Consider the following 15,804-nt stretch of genomic DNA (forward strand, 5'->3'; position numbering starts at 1 on the left):
ACAATGCTGGCAGCCTCAGTTTGCTGTAGTTCGATCCCCACAACACTCCAGCCATGCAAAAGTGCCCTGAAGGCATTCAAGGAGCAAAACAAAACAAAACAAAACAAAACAAAAAAAAAAAAAATTCAAAACATGAAGCAAACAAAATCTATCACAGCTTAAAAATTAGAAGGTATAAAAAGTATAGTAAAATCTCTCTCCCACGCACGACATCCTCTGCTTCTCAGTTCCTGCCTCTGTCCCCAAACAGATAACTGTTATTGTTTGTTTGTTTTGTGGACTGCTACAGGGCTTTGAGAACACATATCTGAACTAATATGAATATCTATTCCACCCCACTATGGTTTTTTGTTTTGTTTTTCTTTTGGCGGAACCAGGGATTGAACTCAGGCCCTTGCACTTGCCAGGCAAGTGCTTATTCTACTGAACTATCTCCCCGGCCCTTTTTTGTTGTTGTTGTTTTTTACCCCACTATGTTTTACAAGCACAACAAATGCTTAACATTCCAAACACACTGCTTCTGCACTGCTTTTTCTCTAACCATCTATCTTGGCGATCTGTCCACATCTGGCACAAAGTGTTCCCTCAGTCCTTGCATCCTGTGACATGAATGTAGGGTAACTTTTCACCCTGCCCCTCACGACCTTTAGGCAGGCTGTTTCCTATGATCTTCTATTTCAGGCAATGAGCAGCTGTTCTTTATTACCCCACCAATTACCATAAATGTTCTGATTTTACTGTAGGGCAGAAAATAAAGTCACATGGGAAATTCTCAGGCTTGTTTAAGGCCACACTGTCAGAACGCAAATCTGAACAAGCCATCACAATGAAGTAACCAGAGCGCCCACACTGTTGGGAGAGAGGAAAGCTACAGGGCTGGAGGCGGCTTGAAAGCTCAAGTGCACTGTCCATACACAGGAGAGGAGTCCTTCAATTTTTCATATCTGGAATCAAACTTACAACCTCACACTTCCCAGGTGAGCAGTGTGCCGCTGAGCTACATCCCCAGCCCTGGTGTCCTTCACTACACCAAAACCTCAAGGTGGGTGGACATTCTGTTACCAGTCTGCTCAGCAATCTCCCTTCTCTTGGGAAGTCTCTATCAGACTTTAATTCCACCCTTCTGCTGGGATTATCAAGTAAGAAGCCTGACTGGCCCAGCCTATGACTGGCTCATGGGTGGCATGTGACCCAAACTAGTCCAATAAGAATCTCTCCTGGTTCAGTATGGAGCCTTGACTCTTGGGTTACCAGGCTGGAATAGTGTTAATCAGAGGTGGTTAACCAGAGGTGGTTAACCAGAGGTGACTGGGAACCATGTTCTCTACTAAGAGAAAACTCATCCTCATTAGAAGATGAGGCCAACATGGAGAGACAAGCTGAAAGTGAAGATGGAATGAGACAGCAAGCAGGGGAATTTGTTTAAAACTCTGTATGTAGGCATGCCACATACCAGGTGATTTCATACATACATCAATTCATTCCCTGGGTTTGATTATGTTGTACGCTGGTCTCTATTAGGAACAAAGAGAATTCTAATTGTAGTAATCAGGTTTACAGAGTCAGAAGGATCTTTAGAAAAAAGCTAGTCTTTTCTAGCCTGCCTCTCTCCTCCTCTCCTCTCTTCCTTTCCTCCTCCCCTCCCCCTCCCTCCTCTCCTCTCTTCCTTTCCTCCTCCCCTCCCCCTCCCTCCTCTCCTTCCTATTTATCTATCATCAAAACTCTACTGCTGATACAAAGTCAGCAAGCGAGTAAGAGTCAGGATATGAGCCCAGGAGTCTTGAGGTCCTGGCCAATCTGACTGGAGCTGTCCCACTTGGCCAGCAAAACAACTCATTTCAACATTTACAGGGGAGTCACTCAACTCTGCAGACAAGCAAGAAATGTCCATGGAAAAAGTCTGAGGACAGAGCTGAGCACACAGTCCCTGGGGACTCCTCCTGCAGGCCCAGGCTGCTCCCTGGAGGCTGCCCCTATGTCTACCTGGGCCGCAGCCAGCCTCCCTCCTTACAGATTCCTTCTAAGGGAGAAGCCCAGTCATGCCTTTAGGAACCACCTTGGCTTTGGTGCCTCCGGCTTACCTACTCCCTCTTCCCAACACCACCTCCCCACTCTCTGCAGCCCTTGGGTGGACCCCAAGCACACCACTGTGTCACTGCTCTAGGTTACAGAAACCTCGGAGATTGCAGGAATCACTTCACAACTGAGGAAGCTGAGGCCCTGCGAGGGGAAATGACCAGGTTGAAGAGCCCTGGGCGATACAATTTGAGCCCTGTGCCCACAGCATTAAATTGGGTGCTGGGCATACAGATAATAAGGTGTGGGTAAGTGACAAAGTATTATAACAGCTAACAAAAGCAGACCTGTGGCCACAGTGGTGGCATGTCGGTCTGTGACTCCACCCTGCTGCAGATGTGCACGAGATGGCATCCCTGCCACACTGCTGGGAGGAGCTGGGGACAAGGCATCCTGGCAGTGCTAGGTGGAGTAGAACAGACACAAGAGACAGGGCCACAGAGTCCCAGGGCAGAGATTGGGAGGCTCTGTGAGGGAAGCGTGGCCTCCCGTCAGCCGCATGGGGTAGACAGAGGCAGACTACCCTGAGGAAGGAAAGTCCTAGGCTAGGAAACTGGGCCAGGCTCTGTGGGCAACAGGACCAAAGGAAGGGCTGTGAGCAGGAGAAGCCAAAGGTGGAGGTGGCAACTGGGCAGGTGCTGTTAAGCTAGCTCCTTCCATGCAGAGCCAGGCTCAATGTGGGGTGCCCCTGCTGAAGCACTTCTCAGCCTGCCTCTTTGGGGCTCGGCCCTGAGCAAATGCAGAGGCCAAGGTCCATGTCAAGTGTTAGCAGGTCCCCCAAGACTGACAGTCCACTCCTGAAGGGAACCAAGGAAGCAGGGCCACCCTGTCCCTGGGGCGTCGGCGTGGGAGGGGACTGTGGCAAGATCCAGGCCAGGTCGCCTTTTCATGGCCTTCCGAGCTGAGAATTGGAGTCTATGATTACATTACTAAGCACCAGGCAAGATTGCAGAGGAAAGCTTCACTCAGGGCCCCAACCAGATAGACCGTCAGTGTGACAGACAGGGGTCCTGCTCCTACAGACCACACACACAGGGCTCTGGGAACAGGCCTGGGCAGTGGAGTCCCATCACTCCCAGGGCTGCCGCCCCTGCAGTGGGTGCCTGTCAGAACCTCAGTGCCCAGCACACCCTGAGCAGGGCAATGCTAGGTGTTAGCTCCAACCCATCCAGGCCAATGGATCTGCTCTTAACGTTTCACTTTTGTTCCTACCATGTAAGCCTGTTAAAGCCCAACAGTCCTCAAAGTTCCCATGACCACATCCAAAAGTCATCATCCAAAGTCCCCATGACCACACCGGTACCTTCAGACACCCGCCTCAGCACGCTCCCAACAAGCTATGAAGGTTGGGCTGGGGACCTTCCTGCCCACCTTCTTCTCCTGTGATAAGACAATCACTGCTGGGATGGTGGGGATGGGGAACAACCTCTGAAGTCAAGTTGAATTCTCCTGAAGGGGTGCCTTTTGGGAGCTAAATATTTCTCTGTAAGCCAATCAGAAAACATAGGCCAGCTCTCCTGACTGCCTGCAATCTCTCAACCAGTACTGGCCAGGTTCCTTTCACTAGGTGGCTTGTTCTTAATTTTGAATAAAATCTATATTTGCCCACGATCTCATTCTGAGAGTCCCAGATTAGATCTTGCTGAGGTCTCAAGCCCTCCCTGCTCTCCTGATGCACCAACAGTGAAAGCCACCACGCCCCCTCAGCATACCTAAGGTGCTAGAGGCAAAGCACCGCCCAACTGCCACTGACCTGATTAACCATCTGGTGCTGCTGCACAGTTCTCTTCTCCTTAAATTCTTCTGATTCGATTTTAATTTCATACATCGCCCCACAGCCTCCTAAAACAAACACAAGTCAAAAAGGGCTTCAGTTACTAAGCATGGCAGCCACAGCCCATGTGTCCCTGAGGTGTACTGTGCGATACAGACGGCTCGAAGACTGTCATTCAGCATCAGAAAAGTCAGCCAGAGGTGTAAACGAAGACTGCAGCTTCCTGTCTGACTGCACACCTTCCTGGCAGGCTGCCTCCACCCCAAGGGGCTTTGTTTTGCAAGGCCACTGCGCTGCCCCACTTATTACTGTGGACAGGAAAGCAAAGGTGCAGAGCATGGAAAATGTAGGGAATGTGGCCAACAAATGCCACGGGAGTGGGCGGGTGGGAAGGCTGTTTTAGTCTTGCACCTTCTAAGGGACCTGGAATAAGCTTTTTTGAAAGTGCAGAAATGCACTAACATTCAGTTTCAAAGCTGTGTGTGTAAACTCATCCAAAAGACAAGAACAAAGCAGCGCGAGGGCCAGGGACCCAGTGAGGTCCCTGAGCAGGGAGACACTTGGGGCTGGGCTAGCACCTGCTGGGTGGAATGCACCTAAGACGGGGCCCTCGGGGTGGGCCCTTCCAGCCCAGCCCAAGTGTGCAGCTCCTGAGGATAATGTGTGAGCTGTGCTGGCACCCAACAGGGGCCAGGCTGTGCCAAGAGCGCCAGGCCACCACACGAGAAGTGAGACCTATCCAACGGGCTTTGTTCTGCTTTTTGGAAACAGGGTCTCATGTAGTTCTAGGTGGTCAAACTCACTATGCAGCTCTGGTTGGCCTTTAATTCATGGTGATCCTCCTGCCTCGGCCTCCTGAGGTGTAAGCCCCACACTTGACTCATTTTGTTTCCCTTACAGTATCCACATTTTGGCTGCATACAGATTCCCAACCTCAGTGACTAAAGACAGAGAAGGGAAACCCTCTCACACTCGGTTTCTCCTACTACATGCTCGCAACATGGACAACTTCCATGACCCACCTGTGGGGGCCTCTCCACACAGCAAGCAGGCAGTCCTGCAGCAGCAGACCCCCAGGCACTCGCTAATCAGATTCAGTTCCAACACCGCCTACCAGCAGGCACCAGTCACAAGCCCTGGGTTGTTTGACTGGTGCTTCTGACCACTATCAGTTGAAGTTCCTAAACCCGCTCCTTGAGTTTGATCACTTTGCTTCAGCAGCTCACAGACATGAATACACACACTGCTTTATGGTAAGTGAAGAGATGCACAAGATAGGTATGGCTAGGGGTGCAGAGCTCCACTGACTTCCGTAGGTTGCCACACTCAGAACCTCCCTGTGCTCACTTTTATGGGAACCAGGGCAACTCAGTCTGTTCTGATTCTTCATGACCTCTCTAGGCAGCAATCCTTCTGTGTGGGCTGCGGGCAAGGCCCAGTTGGAGGCGCCAAGGTTGCCAATCTGATTCTGCTCAGACAAGGGCCTTCTGAAATAGGGACCTTACCATCAGAGAGTCTCTGTGGACAGTACCAAGACAGGTGTGAGAAGGTTAGAGTTTCTATGACCTACCCACCTTGGGGAAGAAAAATTCTCTCTCCGGCCTGTCTCAGGGATTAAGTGATAGGCCAGAGACTGGTGGTATATGTCTGCAATCCCAGCATTCTAGGAGGTTAAAGCAAGAGGATCACAAGTTCCTAGTCAACTTTGCAAAACTATCTCAAAGAGGGAATGTACAGTGCTGGGTTCAACACTCACTACTACCATACCACCAAAAACTATATGTATATCTATATATAATCACATCACAACCACTTTTCTATACTTCATCCAGGGCTGAGCACAGCCATCCTGAAGGTCAAGTTCCAGGTCTGCCCTGGGCCTGAGGCAGGTACAGAGCTGGTAATATCAAAGTTTAAGCACTGCTCCAGGACTGGCAGAGCCCTTACCTGATATTCAATTCCAAAAGATCTTTGCATGAGCTTCCTGTAGTTGCATGAATAGAATCCACTCTCAAAATGTTCTGCCAATCTGTGTAAATACTATGCTCTTTGGGAAGCCAGTGAGCTACAGAATGGCCTAGTCCTCTGGGTGTGGCTGGACCCCTATCTAGCTGTCCCCAGCTATGCTGTCCCTGTGTGTGATGGGATAAAGGGCCTATCTTCCCTCTCCTGCGGGTATGGAGTCTGCGTGCCTAACACAGCCAGTGTGAACTGGGGAGGGCAGGGCCTCGCTGGATGGAAGGGGGTAGAAAGGTCCTTTGCCCTTGAGGCCCTATTTCCTCCTGAGGAAAGTACAGCAGTTGACAAAACCATTTGAGCTTCATTCTAGGAGACAGACTAATGAGAAAATTAAAGTGAGGTCCATACTGCTGTCACATAAGAGACTATATACCTGAGGTCAGCAGTGACTGAGAGTCCTTGTCCAAGCAGGCCCAGGTAGGCAACCTTGGATCCCTGCAGCTGGGCCTTGTCCCCCCAGGTTCTGTCTGACATTCCTGATTCCTCACTGGCAATGAGTTCCCTCCTCCAAGTCTCCTTGCCCTCTGCCCCTCCTCAGGGCAAAATCTTCCCAAAGCTCCTCAGGAAGGGTAAGAGAAAGCCTTACCTGAAATGTCAGTGACCTTGATAGCCGTAGCTCGAGGAAACTTTTCTCTGAGAACCTCAGTCACTTTGAGCTCCCCCTCCGTCTGGGAAGCAAACAACCGATGCACACAGTAGACAAGAGGAAGCTGCCACAGAACAGAGAAGAGGGCTATGACAGAGCAAGGTACCACTGCCCCCCAGGGCTGGCCACTAGGCGGGCCCCCACAGCCATTCCACCCACACAGCCACAGGCTGTCAGAAGGGCTATATGGTGTTGGGTGACCATTTGGTTCCCCAGGACATGGAATAGATTTTTGTGGTTGATTTTTGAGGAGTATAACTTCAAACAACACCGACTGCAGAGACTAAGCTAAAGGCCTTTTTCAACAGGTGTTTAACTCCCTATGACAGTTTTACAGACAAAGAAACAGAAGCACGTAGGAATATGACCAAGACTGCACCTACTAGCAAGACGCAGAGCCAGGACAGAGGCCAGGCAGCCTGTCTCAGACCCATCATGCTAGCACTGTGCTCTACAGCCCTTTCTGCCTGACCGTCAGGCACCCAGCCCCATAAAGTGTGCCCTCACCACCATGCCAGCAGCCCTCTACACACCATGCACCAACTCAAGGGACAGAAGAGGCCAAGTCCTATGGAACAAGCTGAAGAAGTAACATTTTTTATTCACCACCATCAACAATGCCCCCTTCCTGGATGGCCACCATGGAAGGCAGAACTCCAGCGGGGACATGTCTGAACCCTTAGAAGGGAAGGAACAGAAAACTGGGGAGCAGACACCTGGCTGGACTAAATATATGCTCATTAGGGGCTGAAACTGGAGTATGGCAGGACTTGAATGCCAGGCTAGAGGTTCTGGGCTTTTTAGACAGGTGTTGTGATCCAAGTGAAGTGGCCTTCCAGCAGTGGAGCAAGCAGCAGGCAACAGTGCCTGGAGCAGCAGCTCAGGAGCAACCCCAAGTGGAAGGCTTTAGTTTTGGGTTTTTGTTATTTTTGATAAATGGAATTGAACTCAGGCCCTTGCCCTTGCCAGGTAGACACTTATGCCACTGAGCTATCTGGGCCCCAGGTGGGAGGCTTTAGGAAGGGAGGAGCACCAGGCGCTGCTTTCCACCTGGGGATGGGGGTTGGGAGACACGCCATCATGGCTGTTGGCAGGTGCTGGTGCTGAAGGTGCCACTTTGTCACCTCTCAGTCCCGCCTGTCCTCAGGACTCGGTGCTGGTGCTGTTAAGGCCTCAGAGCTGTGCACTGGCTGTCTCTCCTGCTATGGCAGCTTCCTGGGGCTGACCCTGGGGAGGCCCTCTGGGCCCTTGGCACGGATGGATGGAGGATGAATGAGCAGATAAGGGCATGCTCACTGGCTCAGCAAACAAGCCTGCTGAGCAGGAGAAATATGGGTCAGAAGAGTCTGGGGCTAGAGGTCTCTGCTGTATGGAGGGCAGCAACTGCACACTGTGAGCCTAGGAGGTGTTGCGGGGGCAGGGCGGCTGCGTCTGGGGATAGAGGTGTGTGTGTGGGGGGGGGTAACCCCACGGCAGGCAGGCTAGGCCAACACGAGGGGCCGTAGGATCTGCAGAAGCCTATCGTCCTAGCCGGCCTGTGACAGGCCGACGAGTGTCTAGGTGACCGGTCACGGTGGACGCCTCAGCATGGGGGGGGGGGGCAGGTTCAAGGCCAGCAGGAAAGCGAGCGGGAAGAGGAAAGCGGGTGGCATGAAGCAAAGGACGAGGCAGCGGGGGAGGAAGTGGGCAGCGCGTGGCAGCGCCCTCCACCAGGCTTCTGCTCGGGCTGCGGATCTGGAGGCTGAAGGTCAGAGGTTCAGGGCCCGGAGCTCCGCAGTGCCCCGCACCCACCCCTGGGCCCCGGGCCGTGAGTCCTACGGCTTCCTGCTCCAAAATCCAGCATTTTTCTTTCCCGTGCCCGCTGTGCGTTGCCTGTGCTCCTGACCCGCACCCCGCTTCTATCCCCGCCGAGCGCGCCAGGCCCGCGACCCGCGACCCGAGTGAGAGGAAGACGGCGGGGTCCCGGCCCGTTGCAGGCCCCGCCCGCGCGCTCACCCGGCGACTCCGTTGGAACAGGGGCGCCCCCGCGGCCGGGCTCCACGCCGCCATGCCCGGCCGACGCGGCCCACAGCCCGAGGTAAAGGCGCGGGCAGAGGACAGAGCTTCCCGCGGGTGAGCCCGCCCCCTGCCGCCCGGAGGCCGCCGACCCGCCCGCCCTCGCCCCGCCCCCTCCCGGCCCCGACCAGGGGACACTAGCTCCCGAACTGCAGCACCTGCGGGCCTCGGCAGCCCTCCGCCCTTGCCAGCTCCTCCAGCCTACCGGATCTGGTTCCCGAGCGGTCCTCCGCCCTCACGACTCTGGGCGCGCCGTCTTACCCGAGGGCCCCAGCGCACCTGAGAACCTTGCTCACGACTCGTCTGGCGTCCGGCTCCCGACGTGAGGAGCAAGGGTTTCCGCCCAAGTAAGGGGACTCGAGGTGGGATTTAAGCAGAGAAGTGGCTTTCAGATTTGCGTTGCAAAAACCTGGTCCTGACTTCGACTGCGGGACGGGCGAGAGTCTAAGTGGAGGCAGACACAGCCCCCAAGCTAATGCATAGTGCAGGTGAGAAATGAGGGACCTGAACTAACCCAGCTGCAGAAGGGATGGGGCAGGTGCCTGTGACTCTGGGAGGTGACTAGAATAGAGGGACTGGATATAGGGGGGCGGTGAGGAAGGTTGGAGGCGATTTCCAGGTTTTAGCCTTGGACAAAGAAAGGGACAGATAGATGGGGGAGGAAGCTAATGAAGTTGTTTTGGATTTGACCGAATTCAAGGTCCTGCCAGACACTACTTAGAAGAAAATTAGATTGGGGCCGCAAACTGGGGACTCATGCGACTGCAAGGCAACCTGAAGCTGTGAAGAATGGACGTCAGCACATTGGCCCTTCTCTGGAGTAGTCAGAGTCAAGGCTGAGAAACAACCACGCCCTCACTATAGCTGTATTTGTTTGCCTGGGGCTTAGCACTACTCTGCAGCACTTCTCAGCTTTAACCGCTGGACTTGGCTGTGCGTGGGCACACTTGCTCTTTAGTGATTGATTAAAAATACACATTCGTTCCAGTACTGTGACTCTGCACCAGCCCACATCATTTTTGCATTACTGTTAGTACACTGTCAAAGAGTGACTCAAAAGTTATTAGTATGGTAATATGTTAACTTTTAAATTTTATTCTCATTTTTTGACACAAAACTGTCCAAAAAAAAAAAGCTGGTTGTTCATATTCTGGTTGAGAAAGGCAGACCCATCCCCAGCTCTTGAGAGGACATAAGATCTAGCTAAGGAGAAGGGAACTGGTTTAGTGATGGTCATGTGATTTGAGCCAATACAGTGACAGTCCGTACAGGGACTCCAGAACTGAAGAAATGAACTTTTTCAACTATGATACTAAAGTAGTAGAAGGCCTGGAGCTGCTGGCAATCGACTTTGCAACCATGTGGACAGAACTGCCATGGAAATGAAACAGATACAGAAGAAAGCAGAACTAAGACATGGCACACGCCTGTAAACCCAGCACTTTCGGAGGCTGTAAATAGGAGGATCACCACGAGTCCGATCTATATAATGAGACCATGTACTAAATACATTTTATTTTTATTTTTTGGTGGAACCGGGGATTGAAATCAGGCCCCTGCACTTGCCAGGCAAGTGCTTATTCTACTGAGCCATCTCCCCAGCCCCAAAAGTTATTTATTATTATTTTGCCATGTACTAAATACAAAAAAAAAAAAAAGACGAGATGGCAGATGTTTGACTAGTTGGGCAACGGGAAGCAAAAGCCCTGGAAATAAGCACTCAATCAGGTTGAGTTTGCCGCTTCTTAGTTTTAACTAAGCAGCCCTGACTACACTGATTTGTATTTGTGGAATTTCTCCCTTTATTAAAAGTGGAGTGTGTGCATGGCCAACCTTCTTTCCCCATGATTTAACAGGTGCCCACATAATCCAACTTTGAATTGCTGACTCTCTGCCTCTCCTTACCCTTAAGTTTACACATGGCTGACAAAGCCTCCTGAAATGAAAACTTTTACTACCTAAAATCCCTCACTATCCCCTAACCAGCAATAGTGTAGCCTTCATAATTTAATCCCTGCCTGTTCTGCTGCTGCTTAAGCTTCAGGAATACTGGAACATTCCTCCTCCTCACCCTACGCCATAACACTGGCTATACAAATGCCCATCTTCTATGCCAGTGCAACCTTGTTTCCCCAGGAGACACCTCTGGTAACTCAAAATGTCAGGCCTGAAACATCTACATTTGTACTGTCTTTATGGACCTTTAGAATTATCTTTTGAGACGGGTTCTTAAGCTGCCCTTGACCTATGTAGCCTAGGCTGGACTCAAACTCATGGTAATCCTCCTGCCTCAGTCTCCCAGGTACTGGGATTGTAGGTGTGTGCACCACCATACCCAGATGGCATGTAGGCCATGTACGTTCAGGATTTTGCTCAGTTATCTACATCACCAGTACACAGCAGGGAGCAGAAAGTGCATGTACAGTGGTTACTGAACAGGATTCTTAGAGCAACTGGAGCGCCACAGGTTGGAATTGAATTTGAATCTTTAAAGGATGCAGGAAATCCTCATCACTCTTGGCCTTCCCAATATAACAGTTCAGGTATAACTTTTATGGTAAAAGCAAATAAAAGACAAGTTTTACTTTGCTATGATTAAAATGTCTTTATTCCCAGGATTCTTCCCACATTTTTTTTGCTATGAATTATTTATACTGGCCCATGACTCCTACTTTTCCTAAAGGTATTTACATTGGCAGAAAACTCCTTAGGTAGGCCCTCTTTAGATGAAGCTCCTTTCTTCCTCATTAGGATGATTTTTTAAAATTGTAGCCATTTTTAAAAATAGAGCCTCCTAGCACTCAGGAACATGTTAATTTTTGCAAATGCAATCTAAATCTAGACCAGCTTGCTGTGTACAGTTCTTTGAATCTGTCGGAGCTTTTGTAAAAACCACTGAAAAACCAGCTACTTCTGCATTACCACTTCCCCAGACTGCTGAAAGGATTACATGAGAAATAGCGTACTACTAGACTTGCGTAAAACAGGCTCATTTCCCCTAAGGAAGTGACATTCAAAGTACAGGCTGGCGATAAGGAGCTTGGCTTGAATCTAAACCAATAATCTCCCTTCATTTAGCAAGTGGCTACCAAAAGTCAACTGAGCTAAGCCATTACATCAGTTACTTATATTCAGCTGAAAACTCATCCCCCCCCCCCACAGAACAGGAAGAACAGGCTTAGATGGCAGCCAGTGCAAAGATGGACTACCTACCATCTTTCAATTTTGGCATAAGCTTCACAGCCCCAAGTAAAACCCAGTCCCCTCTGCTGCAGGACAGTGGCATCCAAGGGAGTTTCTGATTGACAGCACAGAGGGCCAGGGCAGAGGCGCTTAGCTTTGAGGCCTCATAGCAGACACTGACATCTAGTGGTCACTGCAGGCTGAAGGAACCATCCCTAAGGGAGATAAGGTACTCTGGGGATTTGCAGAAGGCCCCAGCCCTGTTTGAACACTGTTTCTGGCTGTGGCACTGTAAAGCCCAACTGGCCCAAAGATAATTATTTGGGTTAATCTACTGTTTTGTTTTACCTTTTAAAATAAAGTCTGAAATACCTTTCAGAGACTCAGCCATTAGATACTCTTACAAACTTCACTCTTACACTTTTATGTCTGAAAGAAACAAAAATCCCAAACTAATTACTAGCTTGTTTTATGCAAATTGAACATTAACCAATATGTCACATTCATTTTTTAACCCTGCTGAATAAAAAGGTCAAAACAATTCTAGCACTGCTACTTCAAACCTAGAAATCAACAGTAATTTGTCTAAAGCTAATTCTGCTAATATTTCTCCTACAATAATGAACAATAATTGTTTGGGGCATAGAAAGTTATAAGGTGATGTGCTACTACTCAACTTCAGGGTTTATTAAGTCCCATTTTCTCTTTTCCCCCACTCAGCAATATGCAAAAAGAGATCTAGCATGGTAGGAGAGAAGGAGCCTAGTTATGTCTGTTATTTCTGGGGAGGGTGTCAGTAATGATAATTAAAACCAGCTTGTGTTTTGGGAGTGGGGTTCTGGCATTTAGCTTATTATGGAATTTCTCCTTAAGAGCTAAAAAAAATTTTGGCTACTAAATTATATCCAATGATAACATTGCAAATTTAAGTTCTACTCAAGAGTTCACAGAACCAGCAAAACTCTCCAGTTCCCACATCAATAGAAGTGTGTTGAGACACATCCTTTACATTTACTTTCAATATATTTTATTCAGGTGAAGTTACAAAAGTAGATACAAAATACGTTTCTTAAAGTACAGTTGACTGACTTAGAAAAATAGATAAAGCCCCCCCCAAGATGTAAAAATACAACATAAATTTTAATGTAAAGAACATTTAAAAATATTTTGGATGGTAATCAAGATTAACTTATACAAGCTATCTTCAATGTTGACCAAATATAAATGCAGACCAAATACAGAATGTTGCTGTATAGTAAATTCATTAGCACACTGGCGATCCTTTTGGATTTACAGAATACTTGTTTGTCTGATAAGCAAAGAAAATCCAAGTGAATTTCAGTGCAGCTGCTTTAATAAAACTACTGCTACCACATGGAACATCATCACCCAAAGCCTTTTACAGTCAGAAATATCAAAACTGAACACAAAAGAGCAAAGAACTACTTTTCCTCTTTGCCAGAATTCTACAATAGTAGAAACCAAATCCACATAGCATCGAACTCAGGAGGAATCACGTGCCTGTTGAAGGTGCTCAGTGCTTGGGGGACAGGCTGGCATGTTCCAGGCCAGAGTTCCCTGTACAGGGGGGAGGGGTGGCCCCAGCACCATGACTGAAGGTGCTTAGAAACACATTTCTAGGATTTGCATCTGGGCCTGATCTGTTTGTTCATATGAGGTAAGACATCATGCTGGAGATGTCAGGCTCCTTGCCTCCGCACTGCTGGAGAACCTGCCTTTGTTATTGAGGTCATGGTGAAAACAGATTGGCATTTCTTGAGGAAGCAGCACCTAAGCTAGAGCTCTGCAAGTCTAGGATGAATGGAATACCCTGTTAGCTGCCAGCCCTAGAGTCACTTTTATTCACAAGATGAAGGACAAGGATACATTTGGCTGTCAATATAAAAACAGTAGGATGAAGAAATCTGAATGAACAAGTATCTGTACATCATCGTCCAAGTTTTTTAAAATGCCTGAAAACTAAAGCACCACAGGAGGACCTGCATCATTTGGCAAGCACTCTCCACCCGTGACTGTCAGCACCACTGAGGAGCAGACTGCGGCCACAGAAAGGATGCCTGCGTAGCAGGGCAAGAGGAGGGAGTGTTGGAGCCCTGGGTGGGGGCAGAAAGTGAAAAGTGAGAGAAGCTCAGGGCACACTCACTGACTTCTTTGAACCCTTAGCCAAGGCTGGCTCTGTCACCATGTGAGGAAGGGCCATCCTTTCTCACTCTCCTCTTTCTCCAGATTTCTTCCTGTCTCAGCAGCACATAGTATAATGTACTGTTGGTTTACCAGACTGGCTTGGAAACTTGGTGGTTTATTTATTTAAAAAAAAAAAATCTTCATTTATTTATTTGGTACAGGGTCTCACTACACAGCTCAGACTTGTAGTGATCCTCCTGTTTCAGCCTCCCCAGTCCTGGGATTACAGGTGGGTACCACCACACCCAGTTTCATTGGCCAGCACAGCAAGGCCAGGATTCCACCATGGATCGAACCCAGGTCCTTGTGCTTACCAGGCAGGCATTTAGACCACTGAGCTATCTCCCCTACCCAGAAACTCATTTTTTTTTTTTTGTTTAAAAAAAAAAAAAAAAAGGAAAGTTTTTTTAAAAAGGCATTCTAAATTTCAAAATTACCAACGAATTTCTGATGTATGTCCCACTAATAAGTGGGCTTTATTACTGCCCTAAGATGTAATCATCTTTGATTGGTTTGTGAGCTCAGTCCTCAGAAAGGGATTTCTTACTTGTGTGTGTGTGGGGGGGGGCAGCTCAGCCCACCAGGGGGCAGGGCTGGCTGGCATGTGGTGCTGGGGGACTGAACCGCGGTCCCTGTGCGTTGCTAAGCTTGTTCTAAGTAGGTGCTTTAGACCACTGAGCCATCTCACCAGGCCCAGAAAGGGATTTCCATCACTTTAAATAAATGTAGAGAAGAACCCTTTTATTTGAGAATATCTGAAATACTAGAAATGAACATACAATGAGGCAGTTACAATGGAGATGCACCTGGAAATTTGTTTTGTTTCCAAAAAAAACAAATTAAATGGACAAAACAGCTGATGATTGGTCCTCCGGGTAAGTTTACAACATGGGCTGTGGAATGGTTCACACAGGGATTTTCTCTTTTTAATTGGTAGGTGATCATGCCACTTTAGAATTCCTCAAACAGTGGTTTTAACCTGTTAGAATCAAATACTTCCTTTAATATTTGTACATCTTTAAGAATTTATTAAAATTAAGTTATTAAAAATGGAGTTTCTGCTGGATGTGGTGGTGTATACCAGTAATTCTGGACTTGGGAGGCAGAGACAGGAGGACTGCTGGGAGTTCAAGGCTAGCCTGAGCTACACAGGGAGTTCAACACTCAGCCTGGACTACACAGCGAGACCTTGTCTCAAAAAACCAAAGGAGCTTCTAAGCAATCCTTTTTTTCTTAATCTAGTGGAATAATAAGTAACAAAAAAAACCCTTATCAAATATCAAAGCCATGAAGTTGGTGCAAAAATCACAGCTCTGATAAGGGCTGTTGATGAAGAAAAGCATGCCTGTCTGGCACATCTCCAGGTACCTAGTATGCCTCAGTACATTTAAATAGTTAAGGACATTTAAATCCAAGGAACCTGATGAAAAAGGCATCTTCTTCACTAAAGAGGATGATAATACTACCCTAATAAAAACAGAAAATTTCAAGTGTTGATACAAAAATAAAACAGAATAAAACCCTATTGAAGTTCAATCTATTAAGATTTTTATTTATTTTTACTTATTTTTTCTCTTATTTTGTCATACTATTCCTAAGTCTCAAGTCACAATAAAAAACAAAGCCAGACATGGTGGCACATGCCTGCAATCCCAACCACTCTGGAGGCTAAGACAGGAGGATCACAAGTTCAAGGCCAGCCTGGAAAACCTAGACCCTGACTACCCTGCCTTGCCACCCCCAGGGTCAGAACACAAAAAGCCACAGAGGTGATTTGTACAGGAAACAAGTACTCTGAATACTTTCTTTTACTGTTACCAAAACTGCAAGGTCTCTGAAAGACAAT

At 48.3% G+C, this 15,804-nt stretch overlaps 1 protein-coding gene and 1 long non-coding RNA gene across 2 annotated transcripts in view; one reads left to right on the forward strand and one right to left on the reverse strand.

Annotated features, from left to right (window-relative positions):
- Bola3 (bolA family member 3) overlaps positions 1-8,655 on the reverse strand; it is a 9,495-nt gene extending 840 nt beyond the window's left edge. The window contains exons 1-3 of the mRNA XM_004634168.2: positions 8,511-8,655; positions 6,456-6,579; positions 3,830-3,918 (exon numbers count right to left, since the gene is read on the reverse strand). Coding sequence (XP_004634225.1) covers positions 3,830-3,918; positions 6,456-6,579; positions 8,511-8,564 — 267 coding nt within the window. The 5' untranslated portion in view covers positions 8,565-8,655. The remainder of the gene's footprint in view (positions 1-3,829; positions 3,919-6,455; positions 6,580-8,510) is intronic.
- Positions 8,656-8,671: 16 nt separating this feature from the next.
- On the forward strand, positions 8,672-9,557 carry LOC111817470. The gene is made up of 2 exons (XR_002821659.1): positions 8,672-9,058; positions 9,271-9,557. It is a non-coding gene; the product is annotated as an uncharacterized LOC111817470 (long non-coding RNA).
- The last annotated feature ends 6,247 nt before the right edge of the window (positions 9,558-15,804 follow it).

The sequence above is a fragment of the Octodon degus genome, unplaced genomic scaffold, assembly GCF_000260255.1.
Source record: "Octodon degus isolate 3935 unplaced genomic scaffold, OctDeg1.0 scaffold00058, whole genome shotgun sequence".
Classification (NCBI taxonomy): Eukaryota; Metazoa; Chordata; class Mammalia; order Rodentia; family Octodontidae; genus Octodon; species Octodon degus.